The following is an 18,581-nucleotide window of genomic DNA, read 5'->3' as shown; positions in this document are numbered from 1 at the left end:
GGGGACGACCGGGGATTGAACTCCAGCCCTTGCGCTTGGGAAGCAGGCAGTGGAACCCACTGAGCCAAATCCCGGGTCCCAGGAAGATTCTGTTCTTTGCATTTGAACTTTAGTCAGTGTAGAGGTCAGTAATTGTTTTGTTTATATAGTCTCTGGCCATATCTACTCGATTTGTCAGTGATTAAAAGAAGTTGTTCATGTATTCCTGTAATTTTTGTCTTATATATTTTGATGCTGTTATTTAATGTGTTTGTACCATTTATATCTTTTATGTAACTTGAGGTTTTACTCATTAAACGGAATCAAACTTAGGACTTTGTGCTTGCGAGGCAGGCACAGCGCCACTGAGCTAAATCCGTGGCCCTTAATCATTAGAAAAGTATTCTCCCTTTCTACCATTTAATATTTTTCCATTTAAACCAACCATCAAAATTCCTACTTTCTTTATGCTTACATTTATCCTGTATGTTTAGGGTTTTTTGTTTTGTTTTGCTTTGCTTTGTTTTTTTATTTTTATAGCACTGAGGATTGGATCCAGTGACTTCACACAGCGCTGCATCCTCAACCTTTTTAATTTTTAGATAGGGTCTCTGAGTTGCTCAGGTGGGACTTGAACTTGTGATCCTTCTGTCTCAGCCTCCCAAGTGCTGGAATTATAGGCATGTGATGCAGTGTGCAGCTTTCATTCATCTTTTATCTAAACAGCATTTTGAGTTATTTTGTTTGAGGTATCTCTTAGAAAGCATATAGTTACTTGGTTTTTTAAATCAATCTGAATCTTTATTTTTTCTTTAATGGATGAGTTTCTCTGATTCGTGTATTGTTATACATATATTTTATTGTTTGTGTTTTTGTTTTTGTGATACCCAGGATCAAAGTCAGGATCTTGTGCTTGTGAGGCAGGTGGTAGCACCTCTGAGCTAAATCCCTGGCCCCCTATACATATATTTGAAATATTGCTTCTGTTATCTTTTGTTCTCATATCCTTCGTCTTGGCTTATCTTCCTTCTTTTCTTCCCTGTTTTTTTGTTTTTGTTTATTTCTTGTTTTTAACTGGAGGTTGAACCCAGCCCTATATTTTCAATCTTTTACTTAAAAAAAATTCCAGCCACACATGGTGGTCCATACCTATAATCTCAATGAGGCTCTATTTTAAAATAGACAAGAGCTTGGACTACATAGTGAGTTCAGGGCCAGTGTGAATTACATAGTGAAATCCTGTCTCAAAAATAAACAAACCAGGAAAGTGGCTCTTCATTAAGCCACTGGATTCAGTCCCCAGCACCACTGCAAATGACAGAAAGATAAAAGGAAGCAGAGAGTGAGCGAGATTGATCCTTCTGGTCCCTATGGTGTGGAAGCAATATATGCAATATACTCTGATAAACCTTTTTTTGTTTTGTTTTTTGAAACAGGGTCTCACTGTGTAGTTGAGACTGACCTGGAACTCCCTCTGTAGCGCAGGCTGGTCTTGAACTCACAGCGATCCTCCTGCCTCAGCCTCCCGAGTGCTGGGATTATAGTCGTGCGCCACCACACCTGGTTTGATAAACCTATTTTTTTCAGTTTAACAACCTTACAAACAGAATTAGGATCTCCCCCCTTTGACAAATTTCATTCCTTTTTTTATTTTTCTTGTGTAAAAACCCTTATGTTGTAGCTACTGCTGGAGTCTGAGTCCTCTGGACAGAGACTCTGATGTGGGTTTTCACAAGCTGGTCGGTGAATTCCTGGTGGGGAGACTTGGTGAACATAGTGTTTTTCCAGAGGTCGTGGGTCAGATTGCTGTGTGTCTTGGAGATGGCATCCAAGGTAGCCTTGGCAAAGTTGCCCAGGGTTGCGGTGCAGCCCCTGGCAGAGATGTAGCAGTCTTCGATTCCACCCAGCAGCAGCAGCTTCTTTGGTACAGGGGCTGAGACACTGCCAGTGTCTCTGGGGGCAGGGGTCAGACACACCAGTACAGAGCCACAGTGCCTGTTACCTTTCGAGCGACAGTGTGAGGCTTGCTGATCTTGTTCTGCAGTAGCCTTTCCCCACGGGGACAGTAGAGAGCTTGGCCAGGATGACGGCCCTGAGAATGGCAGTGGCTACTTCCTTGGAACACTTTACACTCAGACCAATGAAACCCTTGTAGTCCCCAGTGGTGACAAGTGTGTTGAACCTGGTCCGCTGGCCTGCACGAGTTTGCTCTGCACAGGCATGATCTTCAGAACCTCATCTATGAGGAATGCACCTAGGAAAAAGTCAATATCTCAAACTCCTTAATGGGTAAGGAGTAGAGATAAATTTCCTCCAGGCCCTTCCGCTGTACCAGCATCATCCACCATTTGGTGTTTTCCCGAGGAAGAAGCTCTTCTTTTGTTTCAGTCTACTAAGAATAATAGTATTTTTACATTGTGCAGTGTTTAAAGTTTTTAAGCTAGTGTGTTTTATAGCTATAATTACCATACTTATTTAAATTCAGTTTGATGTTTCACTAGGTAAATGTTGTGATGTTTAATCTTGATTGAATGGAAAATGCTGAGGAAATTAGTAAAGTATGCTTCTGGGTGTGACTGTGGGCATTTCCAGACAGGACCAGAGCTCAATCCCCTTTGCAACAGATTATACTGTACCCAGGTTTTTAAGATCCTGTGAGGGATCATGAGTCATGAGGACTTGTAACTTCATCTGGGGATTAATGCATCAACCCAGTTATGATGAGATCATACTTTGATTCCATTATTGGGAGGTGTTGGCTGTAGGAGGTGGGGCCTAGTTGAAGGGAGCGGGTAACAACAGTGTGACCTTGGAGACTAAATCTGATCCCAGGCCCCAACCTCTTAGGCTCTTTCCCTGTTTCCTGGCTATGATGAGGTGAGCAGCTCTTTGCCACACCTTTCCCTCGTCGTATTTTTCCTTGAATTTTGGAGCTTGTTAACCATGGACTGAAACCATGAGTTAAACTAAACCTTTTCTCCTTTAAGTTGCGTATGTCAGATATTTTGTCCCAGCAACAGAAGTGACCAATACAAATGCTTGCTGTCAATTTTTTGTACCACAACTTCTTTATTAGAAGGTTCTATGTATGTATGTGTGTATGTATGTATGTATGTTTTTTGGTACTGGGGATTGAATTCAGGATCTTGAGTTTGCCAGGCAGGCACTATGCCTCTGAGCTATATCCCCAGACCTATTTGTTTTTTTGAGACAGGGTCTCACTATGTAGTTCAGCCTGGCCTTAAATTCACTGTGTAGCCAGGCTGGTCTCACAGTTGAGGTAATCCTTCTGCCTCAGCCTCCCAAGTGCTGGGATTATAGGTGTACACACACTACCATGCCTGGCTTTCTCTCTCTTTTGGGGGGATATATGTAATTTATTTTACTTACTTTTAGGGAGAGGAGTTAAGTAGTTGTGTACTTGTCACGAGATCATTACAAGATAATGTATTCAAATTAAGTAATTTATATAAGGTACTTACTGTGGTGTTTGGCACATAGTAAGTATTTGATAAATGATAGCTTTTTATTTGTTTACTCGTTTATTGTTTGCTCCCCCAGAATGTACGTTCCATGAGGGCAGGGACCTTGTCTGTCTTAATCATCATATTATCAATTTCTGGAATAATGTGTAACATAGAACGTACTTGGTAATTATTGTTGAATGAATGAATGAATGATGAGGGAACTTGGGTTTCTAGTTGTAGAGTAAGGGGAGAGAAGATGTGAAAAGAGAAAAATCTGAGCCTTACAAATAACTTCGCCTTCCGCTCATTAGTGTGTCTCTGTGCAGGGTCAGCCATTTTGGGGGGTGCTGATGGATACCTGCGGGGTCGGCTGTGTTGCCCTAGGGGAGGCCGGCCCCGTGGGGAGCATGACCGTGGTAGACTCTCCTGGACAAGAAGTACTAAACCAGCTTGGTGTCAAGGCCCCCTCAGAAACAACCAGTATGGAGGCCTCCATAGAGATGTCATTACCTACCCCTTTGCCTGGATTCGAGGACTCTGCTGATAAGAGGAAGCTTCCTCTAGAGCAGGAAAGCCTCTCCAGACTGGAACAGCAAGGTATGTGCCTTTTTCTTTTCTCTTTTTCTCCCCATTAGCTTAAGATGAAAGAGAGCAGGTTGCAATCATAGGATCTTAAAAACCTGGGTACAGTATAATCTGTTGCAAAGGGGAATGAGCTCTGGTCCCGTCTCACAGACCCATATTCTTCTCTACAGATCTTTCTTCAGAGATGTCAAAGGTCTCAAACCCTAGGGCCTCAAAGCCTGCCCGGAAGAGAGGTAGTAGGACACGAAAAGGCCCCAAAAGGCCCCAACAGCATAAAGCTCCATCAGCCCCTTTGGTTCCTGGTCTCTTAGATCAATCCAACCCTCTGTCCACCCCCATGCCTAAGAAACGAAGTCAAAAGTCCAAGGGAGACCTGCTCCTGCTGAAGTTGTCCAAAGGCCTAGATCAGCCAGAGTCTCCACCTTCAAAGAGGCCCCCAGAGGACTTTGAGACCCCTCCTGGGGAACGACCCCGCCGAAGGGCTGCCCAAGTGTAAGGATTGTGGGACACAGCCGGGGAGGGGGTGGTGAAGGGATGGGGGCGGGGCACATGTCAGAGAGGGAAAGTCTGTGAGAAGGTATCAGGTAAGCAGGGGTGGTGTCTGCATTCTAGGGGTGTGGGTATTCCTTTAGCTGTCACCACAGCAACTGTTATGGTATGTATCGCTAACTTTTCTGTATCTGAGAGGCTTCTTTCTGCACCTGTACGCTGTATGTTTTATAGACTTTCCCCAGGCTTTTCTTCATTGCTATTTTGCTACCCAGTATTCATGTGCTGTTCTTTTCTTTGTCTTGCCCTTTATGTTCTTTAACTGTGGTAAAGAGAAAAGTGCATTGGACTATTGGAGTTGGAAGACCTGGGTTCAGATTCCGCATTTGTTATCTAACTCCTCTCTACCAAGTCACTTAACTGGATTTCTGTTTCTTCATCTATAAGGGAGGAAGGGGAAATTCATAGCCACTTCACAGGGTTGCTGGGAGGATCCAGTGAGATAAGGATCAACCAGGTCTGGAAAGGTGGGCTCTCAGTTAAACGTTTGTGAGGATGGCTCTGATTCTCCCCTGTTCCACAGGGCCCTTGTATATCTTCAGGAACTGGCTGAAGAGCTCTCTTCAACCCTGCCAGCTCCAGTGACCTGTCCCAAGAGCCCCAAGGCGAGCAGCCCCACCAAACTGAAGAGAACCCCGCAGCAGGCAGCCTGTCACGGTGGAGAAGAAGATGCTCCTGCGCAGGATGAAGACTTTGTTCTCCAGGTTGAGGCCGAAGATGGGGCAGAAAGCGAGGCCCCAAGTGAGGGCTTATCTGACCCCGAGCCTCCAGTGCCACGAATCACCCCTCGAGGATCCACTTCAGGGGTAACCTGAAAGGCTAAGAATGTGAATGGGGAAAGTAAGATTTGTTGGAGATCAGCCAGGTGCCAAAAGTCTAGCTTTGACCTGGTAACTAAAATCTCCAAAACAGGTAAAAAGGAACAGCTTCCACAAACGATTGAAGAGAGGGGTGTGGTGGTGTATGCCAGCTTCTTGGGACATTAAGGCAAGAGGAGCAAAAGTTCCACCCCAGCCTGGACAACTTGGTGACTTAGTGAGACTGTGTCAAAATAAGAAATGTTTAGAAAGGTTTGAAATGTTGCTCAGTGTAAAGACTCAAGGTTTAATTCTCAGTACTGAGAAAAAGAAGTGGGGGGAGCCAGTTGAAACATTGGGGAGATTGTAGGGAGAATAAACAAGATTATTCAATCATAACTCAGTATTCCCTGCTGGGAAACAACAAAAGCGAACAAGAGAGGTCTGCCTCCCACATTCATAGTATAGTAAGTGCCACACTGGGAGTGAACCACGAAATTGAGGCATAAAGGAAGAGTGACTAACTGCTTGGGTGTCGTAAAGGAATGGTAATTGAGTTGGGTCTTAAAGGGTGAATAGAGATTTGCCACAGAGGTTGGTTTTCCCAGAAATAGATTCAGCTGGACCATAGGACCTGGAATAAATTTGTAGGGGAGACAAACCAGAAGGAACAAAAGGACTAAAATTGGTAGGAGCCAAAAGCAGCGTTGGTTTTGTTATGTAATTGTGGGAAAATATAAGTAATAAAAAACCATTTACCCCTTTATAAACGTACAAGTGAGTGGCCATAAGAGCAGCCTTCATCTGTGCCATCTGTCAGCACCAACCATTCCCAGAACTTTTTATCATCCCAGCTAAAGGTTGGTACATCAAGGGGTTTAGTAGAAAAATGACATGACTGGTTAGGAGAATAGGTCAAGTTACAGTTGATAATAGAAGGCAGCTTCCAGTTACCCAGCTGAGAGATAGCAAGGTCCTGAATGAAGCAGTGAAGGATACAGAGGTGGGGGGCAGATGGAAGATAGGTAAGATTTGAGAGGTGAAGGGAAGGAAGATGTTTAGTAGGAGTTTCTAGCTTTGTGGTGCCATCATTCAAAGTAGAGCAGGGGATGTGATGCACCCCCTTTCTGACCTGTTGAGTTAGAGGTGCTGGTGGGTCATTGGTCACAAATTGTTTCTGTGGGACCAGTAGCTTACTGATCTCAAGGACATTTAAGGGAGCACCGAGACTCTGAGTAAGCAAGATAAATGATTGTTTTGTTTTTTGAGACAGAGTCTCAGCAGTTGAACTCGTTATGTAGCCCAGGCTGGCCTTAAACTCATGGCAATTCTCCTGCCCCAGCCTCTCAAGTACTGGGATTACAAGCATGTGCCACCTTGTCCAGCCTGATAAATGACATTTTGATGCAATATTTTTAAAGTCAGAATTAATGCAGCAAATCCAAAATGTCCAATTTTTGAGTAAAGACAAGTACTTTGCTCTTGTTCTGGTGGGTGGGTATTGATTACTGAGTTTCCTTTTGCCTTAGAACCTAATTGACTCACCACAACACTATATGGTTCTAGAATTGGTAGAAAACTGAGACTGAGCCAATTTAGTGTTTACTGAAATGTCAACTTGATAATCAGGTACAAAGGTAGTAGTCTAAACCCTGGGGCGTGGTATGAGGCTACCAGGAGCGTAAAGAATACTCTTCCTGATCATGATCTGCTAGAGGAGGGAAAGCCTGCAAAGGAATATCAGAGAGTGGGAGGAATGGGGGATGAGTGTCACACAGATCAGGAGTTCCAAGAACTATACAGGAGGGGCGTGGTGCCACATACCTGTAGTGCCAGCCTAGGCTACATAACAAAACTATGCAAAAGCCCGGTAAATCAAATACCACAGAAATGTCAAAGATGTCAGAATATACAGTTTGATAGAGGAATAGGAGCGGAGATTAAAGAATCCTTTTAATGGTTGAAGTACAGGCCTTTTAAGATGCTTGTAGGGCGTGTTTGGAGGACAAGTAAAGCCAAATAAAGTGAAAACTGGGGAAGAAAGCAGCATTGTGGGACTTTCTCCAGCTCAGGAAATTCTTTCCTTTTCTAATTTGATTCTCAGAAGCAGAAGCCACACTGCCGGGGAGTGGCTCCCAATGGCTTACCCAACTACATCATGGCCCCTGTCTGGAAGTGCCTCCATCTCACCAAGGACCTGTGAGACTTGGGGACAGAAGTCTGGGGGAAAGGGTTGGTGGAAGAATACAAGGACAGTATAGAAAGAGAAGTGCTCACGGGTGGAGCATGGTGGTGTCATTTATTACCAAAAGGCACTACTCCAAAGGCAAGAGCTCTAGAACTCTTTAATTAAAATGAAATGAGGGAACGGGCATAGCTCAGTGGTAGAGTGCTTGCCTAGCATGCTTACATCCCTGGGTTTGATCCCCAACACTGCAAAAGAAAGGCAGAAAGAAGGGAACGAGGGAGGGAAGGTTCCATTTTTCACATGCACTGGCTGCATTTCAAGTGCCTAGTCGCCATGTGTCTCTGGTGGCTAGCATATGGGACAGCAGGTCATTTCCAGCCTTGCGGAAAATTGTATTGGATAACAATACAGATTCTCTCCTCCGCTGATGCCTCTTCTGTCTCTCCAGCCGAGAAGAGAAGCATTCGTTGTGGGAGTTCGCTGAATGGATTCCTCTAGCCTGGAAGTGGCACTTGCTGTCTGAGCTGTAAGTTGAAGTGACATCCCTAAAGCCTAGGACGGGTGCCAGCAGTGGAGGTGAAAGAATAATTGAGAACTCTGGGTGTATAGAGGGAATCCTGGGATGGGTGAAGCTCTTCCAAATTTAAGCTGTTCCTTTGCCTTCCCCTAGTGAAGCAGCTCCCTACCTGCCCCAGGAGGAGAAGTCTCCACTGTTTTCTGTACAACGTGAAGGCCTTTCTGAGGATGGCACACTGTACCGAATAAACAGGTGAAGATTACAGCTCAGCCTAGGAGACAGACACAGGAGAAATGGATGTTGAAGGGGATGACAGATAAGCCCTGTCCTTCCCCTGCTGATGATCTGTTTGGTCCCAAGGATAGGAATCCTGGCTAGAGCTGATCAACCCCCTTGACTTTGCAGTGTTCTGTGCTGCTGGCCAGACTGAGGAAAGCTAGAGAGACTTGGGGTCAAACCAGTTTACAAAGTCACACGTGTTCTGCCCTTGAGAGAGCACTGCAGTAAATACAAATGCACAGCCTCTCATTCTTGCAGGTGAGCTGGAGCGCAGGCTTTGGAGGCAGGCGGTGGAACCACTGAGCTAAATCCCCGGCCCTGGAGTGCAGACTTTGGGAAGGAGGTGTACATGGTGGCTGACCACTGCTCTCACCTATAGGATATTCTTGATTTTCAGGCCCTTGCTGAAGCCAGGTCACACTTGCTCCAGGTGGAGCTTACATTCTGTCCTTGTTTCCATTTATTAACCTCTTTCTCATCCCATCTTTGACTTTTCTCTAGATTTAGCTCAGTCACAGCACATCCAGAACGCTGGGATGTGTCCTTCTTCACTGGGGGTCCGCTCTGGGCTCTGGACTGGTGCCCAGTGCCAGAGGGGTCAGCAGCCTCGCAGTATGTGGCCCTTTTCTCCAGCCCTGACATGAATGAGACACACCCACTGAGCCAGCTTCACTCTGGCCCCGGGCTGTTGCAGCTCTGGGGCCTTGGGACCTTGCAGCCAGAAAGCTGGTGAGGTGGGGCTGGGACACTGCATGGGCAGGTGGGTGAGGGAGAGCAGGATGGGGACGGCTTAGAATGAGCTGAGAGAAGGGCAGCAGAGCTCTCCCAGCCTTAGAGTCCTGCTTCCTACCCACTGTCTCCACATGCTTTCTCTCTCTAGTTCTGGAAACAGGGCCCACTTTGTCTATGGGATTGCCTGTGACCATGGCTGTATCTGGGACCTCAAATTCTGCCCCAGTGGAGCGTGGGAACTTCCAGGCACCTTTCGGAAGGTACTTTCAAGTTGACTGAGGTCCCCTGGGGCTTGGCATAAAGACCCTGGGAGTATTCAGGAGTGAGTGGACAGTTTTTCCAACAACGCAGTGTCACATTTTCAAGGACTGGGACATCAGGTTTTTCTGAGAGGCGCCTGGAGGCAACAGGCCTCAGTGCAGATCTGATCTCACCCCCTAGGCTCCTCTCCTGCCCCGGTTGGGTCTCTTGGCTCTGGCTTGCTCAGATGGGAAGGTGTTGCTGTTCAGTCTGCCGCATCCTGAGGCCCTGCTGGCGCAGCAGCCCCCAGGTGAGTAACACCTGCAGGGAGAATGGGGCTGCAGTAGCTGTGGCCAGAGCTCAGCAGGGCCCATCTGCCTCCCTGTGACTCCTCTGCGCTCAGTCTCTAGCACAGAACCTTACTGATGCCCCAACCCACATGTGATTTACCTTGTTTGTTCTTGGGCTCCTTTTGCAAGTTTCTAGCTGCAGTCTTTTAGCACACTACCTTTTCTTTACCCTCTGTTCCCTAGTCTCCTTCTCTGCCCTCAGGCCTTCCCCGTCTTGCCCACGTGAATCGGCTCCATAAAGAGCTTCCCAGGGCTGAGGCTGACACATCGGATTGTCTCCCCTGCCATACTCTTGTTCCTGTCCCCTCCATCCTGATGTCAGCCTCTGCTGTCCCCACCACCACACATGTACACATAATCTGTCAGTTATGAGAGTTACAGCTGAAGCCAAGCGGGAAGGCGGGGTCGGGGAGAGTAGCTCCTCTGTGCTTTTCAACAGCATTGAATAGTTAGAGAAGTCACCCAGGGTGAAGCCCTGCTGGTCCAGTGGAGGAGTGGATTGAAGATGGAAATTAGGAAGTAGAAAAATGAAAACAGTAATCATAGATGTTTCCTTTGGGAAGTTTAGCTATGAGGGAGAGTAAATAAATGAGCGTGGTGGCAGTGTAAATAAGCACAACTGAAGGTTTTTGTCTGTGACTTGGTAGAGGACCCACTAGGACTTGTTTACATGGGAGTGATCCATCAGGAAAAGAGCAAGTAAATAATGCACAACAGAGAGATAACCAAATGAGCAAAGATCTGGATGGATGAGAGGAACAAGGGAGCATAGAGGAGGAAGGGTACGGCCAGGTGTAACAGGAAAAGATGGAGGCAGATAGAGGTGGGGTCAGAAGTTTGATAGTTGAAAGCTAGGGGGCTTCAAAGGATGAGGAAAAGTGCTTGTCCAAAGCCTGGGGGCCTGATTGGGAGCTTAGCCCTCTGTATCCAAAGCATCAGCTACTGCTCTTCTTCCTTCACAGATGCGATGAAGCCTGCCATCTATAAGGTAAGGAAGCTTCTACCTCAACCGAGGGAGGCCCTGTCACCTTTAAGAGCCTCACCTTAGCTGTTCCACAGTGAGCTGCCTACCTCAGAAACATGCCTCGTGCTGTGGGCTTAAACTCTTGATTAGAGTCTTCATTCCAGACACTCTACCCTAGTCCCATCTCTTCTGTCCCTGCAGGTACAGTGTGTGGCAACCCTGCAGGTGGGGTCTGTGCAAGCTTCAGACCCCTCTGAATGTGGTCAGTGCCTTAGCCTGGCCTGGATGCCTACCAGGCCCCACCACCATCTGGCTGCTGGATACTATAATGGTAAGAAGCAGAATAATTGCATTTTCAGCTTTTTATATTCTCAAAAAAAGAACCTTTTTATATATTGTTTGATCCTTTTTTGGTTCGGCACTGGATATTATATATAACTATAAATATTCAAACAATGTAAAAAATAATAGAAGAAATACGTGTTGCTGGAATTTTTCTTCTCAAAAAAAAAAATCGAGTGGATGAATGTAAGTTCATGCAGTTCTCTAGGCATATATAAAGAAGAAATAAGTTCCTCAAAGAAATTTTTAAGATTTTATAAAGTTATTATTTTTTGTGGAACTGGGGATCAAACTCAGGACCTTGTGCCTGCCCGGCAGACCCTGGCACCACTGAGCTAAACCTCTGGCCCTTTAGACACTTTCAAGATTAAAAAATAAAGCTGGTGTGATACCACACACCTATAATCTCAGCACTGAGGAGGCTGAGGCAGGAGGATCACCTTGAGTTCAAGACCAGCCTGGGCTACATAGCAAGGTCAAAGTTAGCCTGAACTACCTACAAAAAAGATTAAAAACAAAAAAGATAATGTTAAGCTATTAAAATTACTAGTTTTCTTTTTCTTTAAATGACAGTTTGATTTTACACATTATTAGTAGACTTTGCTAGGAGAAAGGAAATTAGCACTCTTACCTTTCCTCCCATGTGATCTCTCTCCATTTTCTTTTTGATTGATTGTGTGTTTTGTTAGTTGTTGTTTTCTTTTGTTTGTTTTTTTGTTTTTTTTTTGAGGCGGAGTCCAAGCCAGCCTTGAACTCATGATCTTCCTGCCTTAGCCTCGGTAGTGCTGGGGTTACAGGCATACACCATCAGTTCCAGCTTATTTGTTTTTCTTTTTGATGGCATTGTTCTTACATTGTCAGGGTACATGCCTTATGTTGTTTTGCTGTCTTAATGTCTGTGTGATGGAATGAGGGTCTCTACTGTCCTCTTAGTCCCCCCATGCTTAATTACTGTATTTTTATTACTTACATATATGAATGTTGATAAGGGTGTTTTGTTTTGTTTTGTTTTTTTTGGTACTGGAGATCGAACTTGGGTCCTTGTGTATGTGAGGCAGGCGCCGGAACCACTGAGCTAAATCCCTGGCCCTGTTGATAAGGTTTTTTGAGGAAGGCTCATAGGTGCTCCATTCCCTTAGTGTAGATATAAAAGGTGTTTTAGCTACAAATATATTCCTGGCTTGGGCTGGGGATTTAGCTCAATGTCACTGTGCCTGCCTTAAAAGTTCAAGGTCCTGAGTTCGATCTCCTGGCTATTGTTTTTAGAATTATTTTTATTGTTCTTTGTTTTTTATTTTTATCAAAGTTATACTTTTGAGTACCTACGTGTTTGAGTTTAGCCAGATTAGTTTCTGTTTGTCTGTTTTCTTTTCCTCCTTGCTTTTTGGATCCTTGCCTGTTCTTTTTGTCTTACAGCAAAGTTAGCAGATATTTTCTGTAAAGACTCAGACAGTAATAATTTTAGGCTTTGTGGGTATCTGGCCATTGTTGGAACCACTCAGTTTTGCCATTAGAATGTGGAATCAGTCAGAGGCATTGGTTAAATGGGTGTGATTGTGTTCCAGTAAAACTGTTTACAAAAACAGGTGGCAGCTATTTTGGTCCATGCGCTGTAGTTTGTCACCTGTTGTCTTAGAAGGTTCATGCTTTTTAAAAAATCCCTTTATTTTGATTTCATATGGAGTAGAAGTTAGTACATACGTTCAGCCTTTCATCTTTCAACTGCATATCCCTGATTATGCTGTTAATTTTGTTTTGTTTGTGTCATGTATCGAACTCAGGACCTTGAGTTGCACTTGAGAGGTGGGTGTGGTGCCACTGAGCTAAATCCCTGGCCCAGCTGTTACTTTTTTGTAGATGAGAACTGATACTAAAATAGGGAGTATTAAGCAGTTAATTATGATCCCCACATTCTTTCATTGTAATTTGGACCTAAGAGTAGAAGACCAAGGTCCTAGGAACCCAGAGAAATAAGAATCTATCTTTAAAGCCTACATTTTTTATCCCTTACTTCAGGCATGGTGGTTTTCTGGAACCTTCCCAGTAATTCACCACTGCTGCGGATACGGCTCTCTGATGGCTCCTTAAAGCTCTACCCCTTCCAGTGTTTCCTAGCCCATGACCAGGCAGTGCGTACACTTCAGTGGTGCAAAGCTAACAGGTATGGTATAGGAGATCTGTGGTGGGAATGTGAAGGTGGGGACAGGCTGACTCTTCCAGAATGGTTCAGATTGGATCTTCTCCCGTATTTTCAGTCATTTCCTAGTCTCTGCGGGGAGTGACCGGAAAATCAAATTCTGGGACCTTCGGCGACCTTATGAACCAATAAACTCTATCAAGCGCTTCTTGAGTACAGAACTAGCCTGGCTGCTGCCCTACAATGGTGTCACTGTGGCTCAAGACAACTGCTATGCCTCGTACGGCAAGATGGAGGGTTGGGATACAAATGTGCTACACTATTGTGGGGAGAGAGGGGTTGAGTTGGTCCACTGAAGTAGTGTGAATTCTGGAAAGAACTGGGAAGATGAAACAAATCTAAGGAAAACTTTACTTTTTTTTTCTGATATAGTTATGGACTCTGTGGAATTCACTATATTGATGCTGGTTACCTTGGTTTCAAGGCTTACTTCACTGCTCCTCGAAAAGGCACTGTCTGGGTAAGCATCTCTTTTCATTACACAGGAAATGGTCATTTTACTCCCTAGTGATAGAAAGGAGGAAGCGACTGCATAGGAACTGTATGATCAGGGACGTGGTTATGATAAACTTTTTTTGTGTGTGAATCTACAGATTGAACCCAGGGCCTTTGCACTGAGCTGCATTCCCAGCTGTTTTTCAGTTTTGAGACAAGTCTCAATGAGTTGCTTGGACTGGGCTAAAACTTGTGATCTTCCAGCCTCAGCCTCTAGAGTGCTGAAGTTACAAGCGTGTGCCCCTGTGCCAAGCTGATAAACTGTGTGTGTGTGTGTGTGTGTGTGTGTGTGTGCGCGTGCGCACATGCACATTGTGCTTTTCTGCCCGCAGACTGTGCAGTCAGTCGTCAGTTCACAGTAAATGAATGAATGAATGAATATGTCTCTTCCTATTAGAGTCTTTCAGGATCTGACTGGCTTGGGACAATAGCTGCAGGAGATATATCTGGGGAGCTCATTGCAGCTATATTGCCTGATATGGCTTCGAACCCAATAAATGTCAAGCGACCAGCAGAGCGAAGATTCGTACGTATATGAACATCTAACGGCTGCACCATCTGTTGGATCCTAATCTACATCCCTTCCCAGCTCCTGGTAGAGTGTAAATTAGTACTCAGTCTCCCAGCCCTCATACCACCTTGGCACAGATTTGTGTATAACCTTTCCCACCCTGTTGCAATTGAGCACATATTTAAATACACTACTTTCTTCCATCTTTAGTACTTTTCCTGCCCTAAACTGATTTCCTCTCTGCTTTTATTCTGTGTTCAGCGTTATAAAACCTAATCTCATGGTCTCCTTTCTAGCCTATATATAAAGCAGATCTGGTCCCATATCAGGACAATCCCGAAGGTCAAGATCATTCTTCTGCTTCATCTGGGGCCCCTGACCCTCCCAAGGCTCGAACTTATGCTGAAACTGTCAACCATCATTACTTGCTCTTTCAAGACACAGATCTGGTAAGTTGAGGAGTGACATAAGAAATGTAGAAAACTTTAGTTCTTGTAGAGTAAGGAATCCTTAGGAATTCCAGTATAAAGATGTCAAACCAAGGGGTTGTTTGCTTCCCTCCTGTTCCGCCTCTGCTCCCTAGGGTTCCTTCCACAATCTGCTCCATAGAGAACCGATGTTGCGCATGCAGGAGGGAGAAGGGCATTCTCAGCTCTGCCTGGACAGGCTGCAGCTCGAGGCTATTCACAAGGTAAGAATCTTGCCTCTCATCTTCGCCAACTACTCATTTCCCTGGCTGTGGGCCTGTGATCAGTGAAATGGAAGGTGACAAGGCAAAGTAGATGGCCAAGGAGCATGATAGCTATACGTCACTCATTGGCTTCTTTTCCTTCTTTTCTCACCCCATTGAAATCCTGTCTTCCTGGATTGTGGCCTGTTTTATTTTATTTTATTTTGCTTATGTAGCTAAGAATTGCCCTAAGGCACCATTTGTGAGCTTTTTATTTTTAATTTGCAATGCTGAGGATTGAACACAGGGTCTTCACTCTGTTTGTTTTTTTTGTTTTGTTTTGTTTTTTTCCACAGGTACGTTTCAGCCCAAACCTGGACTCCTATGGATGGCTGGTATCTGGGGGGCAGTCAGGGCTGGTTCGGATCCATTTCATCCGTGGACTCACCTCCCCACTGGGTCACCGTATGCAGCTTGAAAGTCAAGCCCACTTCAGTGCTATGTTCCAACCATCATCCCCAACTAAAGGGCCCAGCTTCCCTCCAGCGAGCCATCGCCTTCTGTCCAATCCCTAGTCTTGGTCCACATGAGACCCTTGGAATGAAGTCTGCCAAGAACAAATGGCCACCATACACAGAGCCGTAGGGCCTTCTTGGACAGCGTGGTGCCAGGCCTGGATCTTCAGGCCTTCCTCCCCAGGACTCCTTAGATCCTCCTCCTTCCATAGACTTCTATGGTCACAGCCCCCTGCGGGCAGGGGGGCTCTCCCTCCTCCACAAAGGCTCCTCAGCCTGATACTGTGGCTCACAAGAAACACTCAGGCCAGACCTAGGCTTGGGAGTCAAATGGCTCATATTGAGCAGTTGTGAAGTGGGTAAAGCTAAGTAAAGGTACTGGGTGTTTTTGAGACCACTTGTGAGTGGGTGTTTGGCGAATCACAAAGAGTATCCACGTGAAGGCTCCTGTGTCACTATTCCAGGATACAATATTACTGCCTTTCCAAACCTCTTTACAGTAAAGAACACACAGGCCCAAGGGGAATTTGTTGGACTGAAGCTGATTATTTTAACTGAGGGACACCACAAACACCCTACCAGTAGGACAGTAGCTTAGCTTTTACTTGCTCCTGCTTATGAAATATTCCCAATCACTGGTCATTTGACCCTACTTGAACACTCCTAGACAGTCATATTTTTTAAATCTTCCTTTATAGGGCCAGGGATTTAGCTCAGTGGTTCCACTGCCTGCTTCACAAGTGCAAGGGCCTGAGTTCAATCCCTGGTACCAAAAAAAAAAAAAAATCTTTATAGTAAGCCAGAATTATCTATTAATTCTACTCATGGGTGATAGGAAATCTAGTTATTCTTCCCTGTGATTGCCCTTTTAAGTATTTAACAAAAGTTATCATGTGTTTTCAAAGTCTTTTTTTTTTCCTCTAGATTAAATATCTTCAGTTATTTCAACCATACTTTTCATGATTTTTAATCCTTCATGATATGGTCACATTGTTGACTTATTATACATGTTTATTTAAACTCTAGGAAGTGTTTAGATCCCAAGAACAGCAGTGTATTGTCTTGATAAAGTTCTCTTGCGGATGCTGCAGACGCAGTGCCTGTGATATTGCCTAAGCACAGACCCAGGGAGGAGAAACAGGCCTTGGGATGCACAGGAATACAGGGCTGGAGCTGGAGCTGGAGCTGGGGTTTAAAGGGAAGTAGTTAGTTGACCTTAAGAATGGGGAGGAGAAGCCAGGCATAGTGGTGTACGCCTATCCCAGCACTCAGGAGGCTGAGGCAGGAGGGTTGCTGTGAGTTTGAGACCAGCCTGGGCTACATAGTGAGTTCCAGGTGAGTCTCAAGTACATAGTGAGACCCTGTCTCAAAAAAACAAAAAATAAAAAGAGTGTGTTTGTGTGTTGGGGGAAGAACCAACTCTCTGTTGGAGGGAGCAGAGCAGAGATTTAGTGCCTGCCTGAAATAAAACCCTCAGTCACCCCAGACTGGTCATATATCTGGGAATAGCTTTCTGCTTGTCTAGTATAGGCAGTTTGTTCAATGTCAGAAAATCTGTAACAAAGGAGTTGAGTGGTTTTGTTCCTGTACAGAAGAGGAAACCATTCTAGAGGGTGCCCAGGTCTATTAGAGACCACAACCCACGTTAAGTGCAGAGAAACAGTGTCATATCCTGTGCCCCCTCGCCCCATGATCCAGCTCAGTATGTGCCTGTTTTGTCGTCCTCCACCCAACCTTGTTATTGGGATTGAATCCACAGCCTTCTCACTGAGTTACACTCCTAGTCCCTTTTTAACATTTTTAAAATTTTGAGGTGGGGTTTGGTTAAGTTGCTAAGCTACCCAGCTGGGGCTTGAACTTACTGTCCTATTTCAGCTTCCCAGAGTGCTGAGATTATAGGCAGGTGCCACCAGTTTTGCCTTTTGAGCTGGTCAGGAGGTCCCTTCTAGAGAGTTTGGCTTATTCTACAGAGCAACCCCTCAACACCACACAGCAGCCCCTTTCTACCTCCAGTGGTGGAAGAGACCTGAGAAGTAGGATTTGAGGTTGTAGGTTGTTGGGTGCCGTGTTCCTGCTGTTGAGTCTCAGCACTAATCTCAGCCTCCAAAAGAAAAACAGAATGATGCTTTCAACCATTGCTTTTTCCCAAGAACTCACTCCCTGGGCCACTTAATTTATAATGCTTCTTCCTAATATATGCACTTCATACCCTTGGTTCCTGCACTTTACTTTTGTGCCTTTACTTACACTCTTGCCTTCTTCAGAACTGTCCTTTTCCAGCAAGTCACCTGAATTTATTCATCCTTTAAGATGCAAGCTCAGGCTTGAGGTGTAGCTCAGTGGTAGAGCACACACAATACTTAAGCATGCATAAGACCCTGGGTTTAATCCCTGGGGTTGGGGGGAATCCATCTTCAGCCCCACTTTCAGTGAGCAGATTCACAGTTTTCTCCAATAAATCCTCAGTGTTCCTAAGGGAGGAGGCAGGACACACAGGATAAACGGGAATACAGTTAATCCACTCTGCATATATTAATCCTATGTGGGTAGGTATTGCTGCTTTACTTAAATGATAAAAAGATTAGAGTCTGAGAGATTAAGCAGTGTGAACAAGATCACAGAACACTTCTGGTGCTGGAGCTGGAACCCTGACAGTCTGACCTGAGAATGTTAACTCCAACCCACACCACATTTGGCTTCCTATTTTATTTACTAGGCTAAGTTCACTCCTCTAGCATGGTGTTTTGCAAGAGATCTTTTGGTTTACTACACTGAATACTCTTTCAGGCTTATTCTGTTTCTCCAGTATTTTTGACAGGATTTTCCTAGCCCTGTCCCTGCCTTAACTGTACATGAATTGAGTAAGCTGGGGCTGGAAGCCCTCGGAAAGCCTGAAAGTCTGCTTTGAGGTATGGGCTCCCCGAAATATGGAAAGCCTGACAGCCTAATTAACCCACTACCAGGAGCACTGAACAAATTTCCACTATCCTAGAAAAGACATTTCTGTATTCATGGAATCAGGATGTTAGAGCTAGAAGGGTACTAAGAGATCACCTAGTCCAGTAGATTTCAAACACTTGCTGTCCCTTTCATTTGAAACGGCCTGTTTATTATTTATTTATTTATTTTCTGTGCCTGCAAGCGAGCTCACGCGACTTTGTGCTTGCCAGGCAGGCGCTGTGCCACTGAGCTAAATCCCTGGCT

At 45.1% G+C, this 18,581-nt stretch overlaps 1 protein-coding gene and 1 pseudogene across 2 annotated transcripts in view; one reads left to right on the top strand and one right to left on the bottom strand.

The window, feature by feature from the left end:
• Gtf3c2 (general transcription factor IIIC subunit 2) overlaps nt 1–15,929 on the top strand; it is a 21,131-nt gene extending 5,202 nt beyond the window's left edge. For both annotated transcript variants that reach the window (XM_010604740.3, XM_010604742.1), the window contains exons 2-19: nt 3,773–4,043; nt 4,202–4,523; nt 5,104–5,386; nt 7,482–7,576; nt 8,014–8,091; nt 8,236–8,334; nt 8,863–9,090; nt 9,242–9,353; nt 9,535–9,643; nt 10,646–10,671; nt 10,849–10,978; nt 13,006–13,150; nt 13,245–13,406; nt 13,559–13,646; nt 14,079–14,207; nt 14,489–14,641; nt 14,776–14,883; nt 15,219–15,929. In XM_010604740.3, coding sequence (XP_010603042.2) covers nt 3,797–4,043; nt 4,202–4,523; nt 5,104–5,386; nt 7,482–7,576; nt 8,014–8,091; nt 8,236–8,334; nt 8,863–9,090; nt 9,242–9,353; nt 9,535–9,643; nt 10,646–10,671; nt 10,849–10,978; nt 13,006–13,150; nt 13,245–13,406; nt 13,559–13,646; nt 14,079–14,207; nt 14,489–14,641; nt 14,776–14,883; nt 15,219–15,437 — 2,733 coding nt within the window. In that variant the 5' untranslated portion in view covers nt 3,773–3,796 and the 3' untranslated portion in view covers nt 15,438–15,929. The remainder of the gene's footprint in view (nt 1–3,772; nt 4,044–4,201; nt 4,524–5,103; nt 5,387–7,481; nt 7,577–8,013; nt 8,092–8,235; nt 8,335–8,862; nt 9,091–9,241; nt 9,354–9,534; nt 9,644–10,645; nt 10,672–10,848; nt 10,979–13,005; nt 13,151–13,244; nt 13,407–13,558; nt 13,647–14,078; nt 14,208–14,488; nt 14,642–14,775; nt 14,884–15,218) is intronic.
• Nucleotides 1,650–2,317, bottom strand: LOC109117429 (annotated as a pseudogene).
• Nucleotides 15,930–18,581: the final 2,652 nt, after the last annotated feature.

This window comes from Fukomys damarensis, unplaced genomic scaffold (assembly GCF_012274545.1).
Source record: "Fukomys damarensis isolate Sample0158 unplaced genomic scaffold, DMR_v1.0_HiC HiC_scaffold_2, whole genome shotgun sequence".
Classification (NCBI taxonomy): Eukaryota; Metazoa; Chordata; class Mammalia; order Rodentia; family Bathyergidae; genus Fukomys; species Fukomys damarensis.
This window is presented reverse-complemented; position numbering and strand designations above follow the sequence as displayed.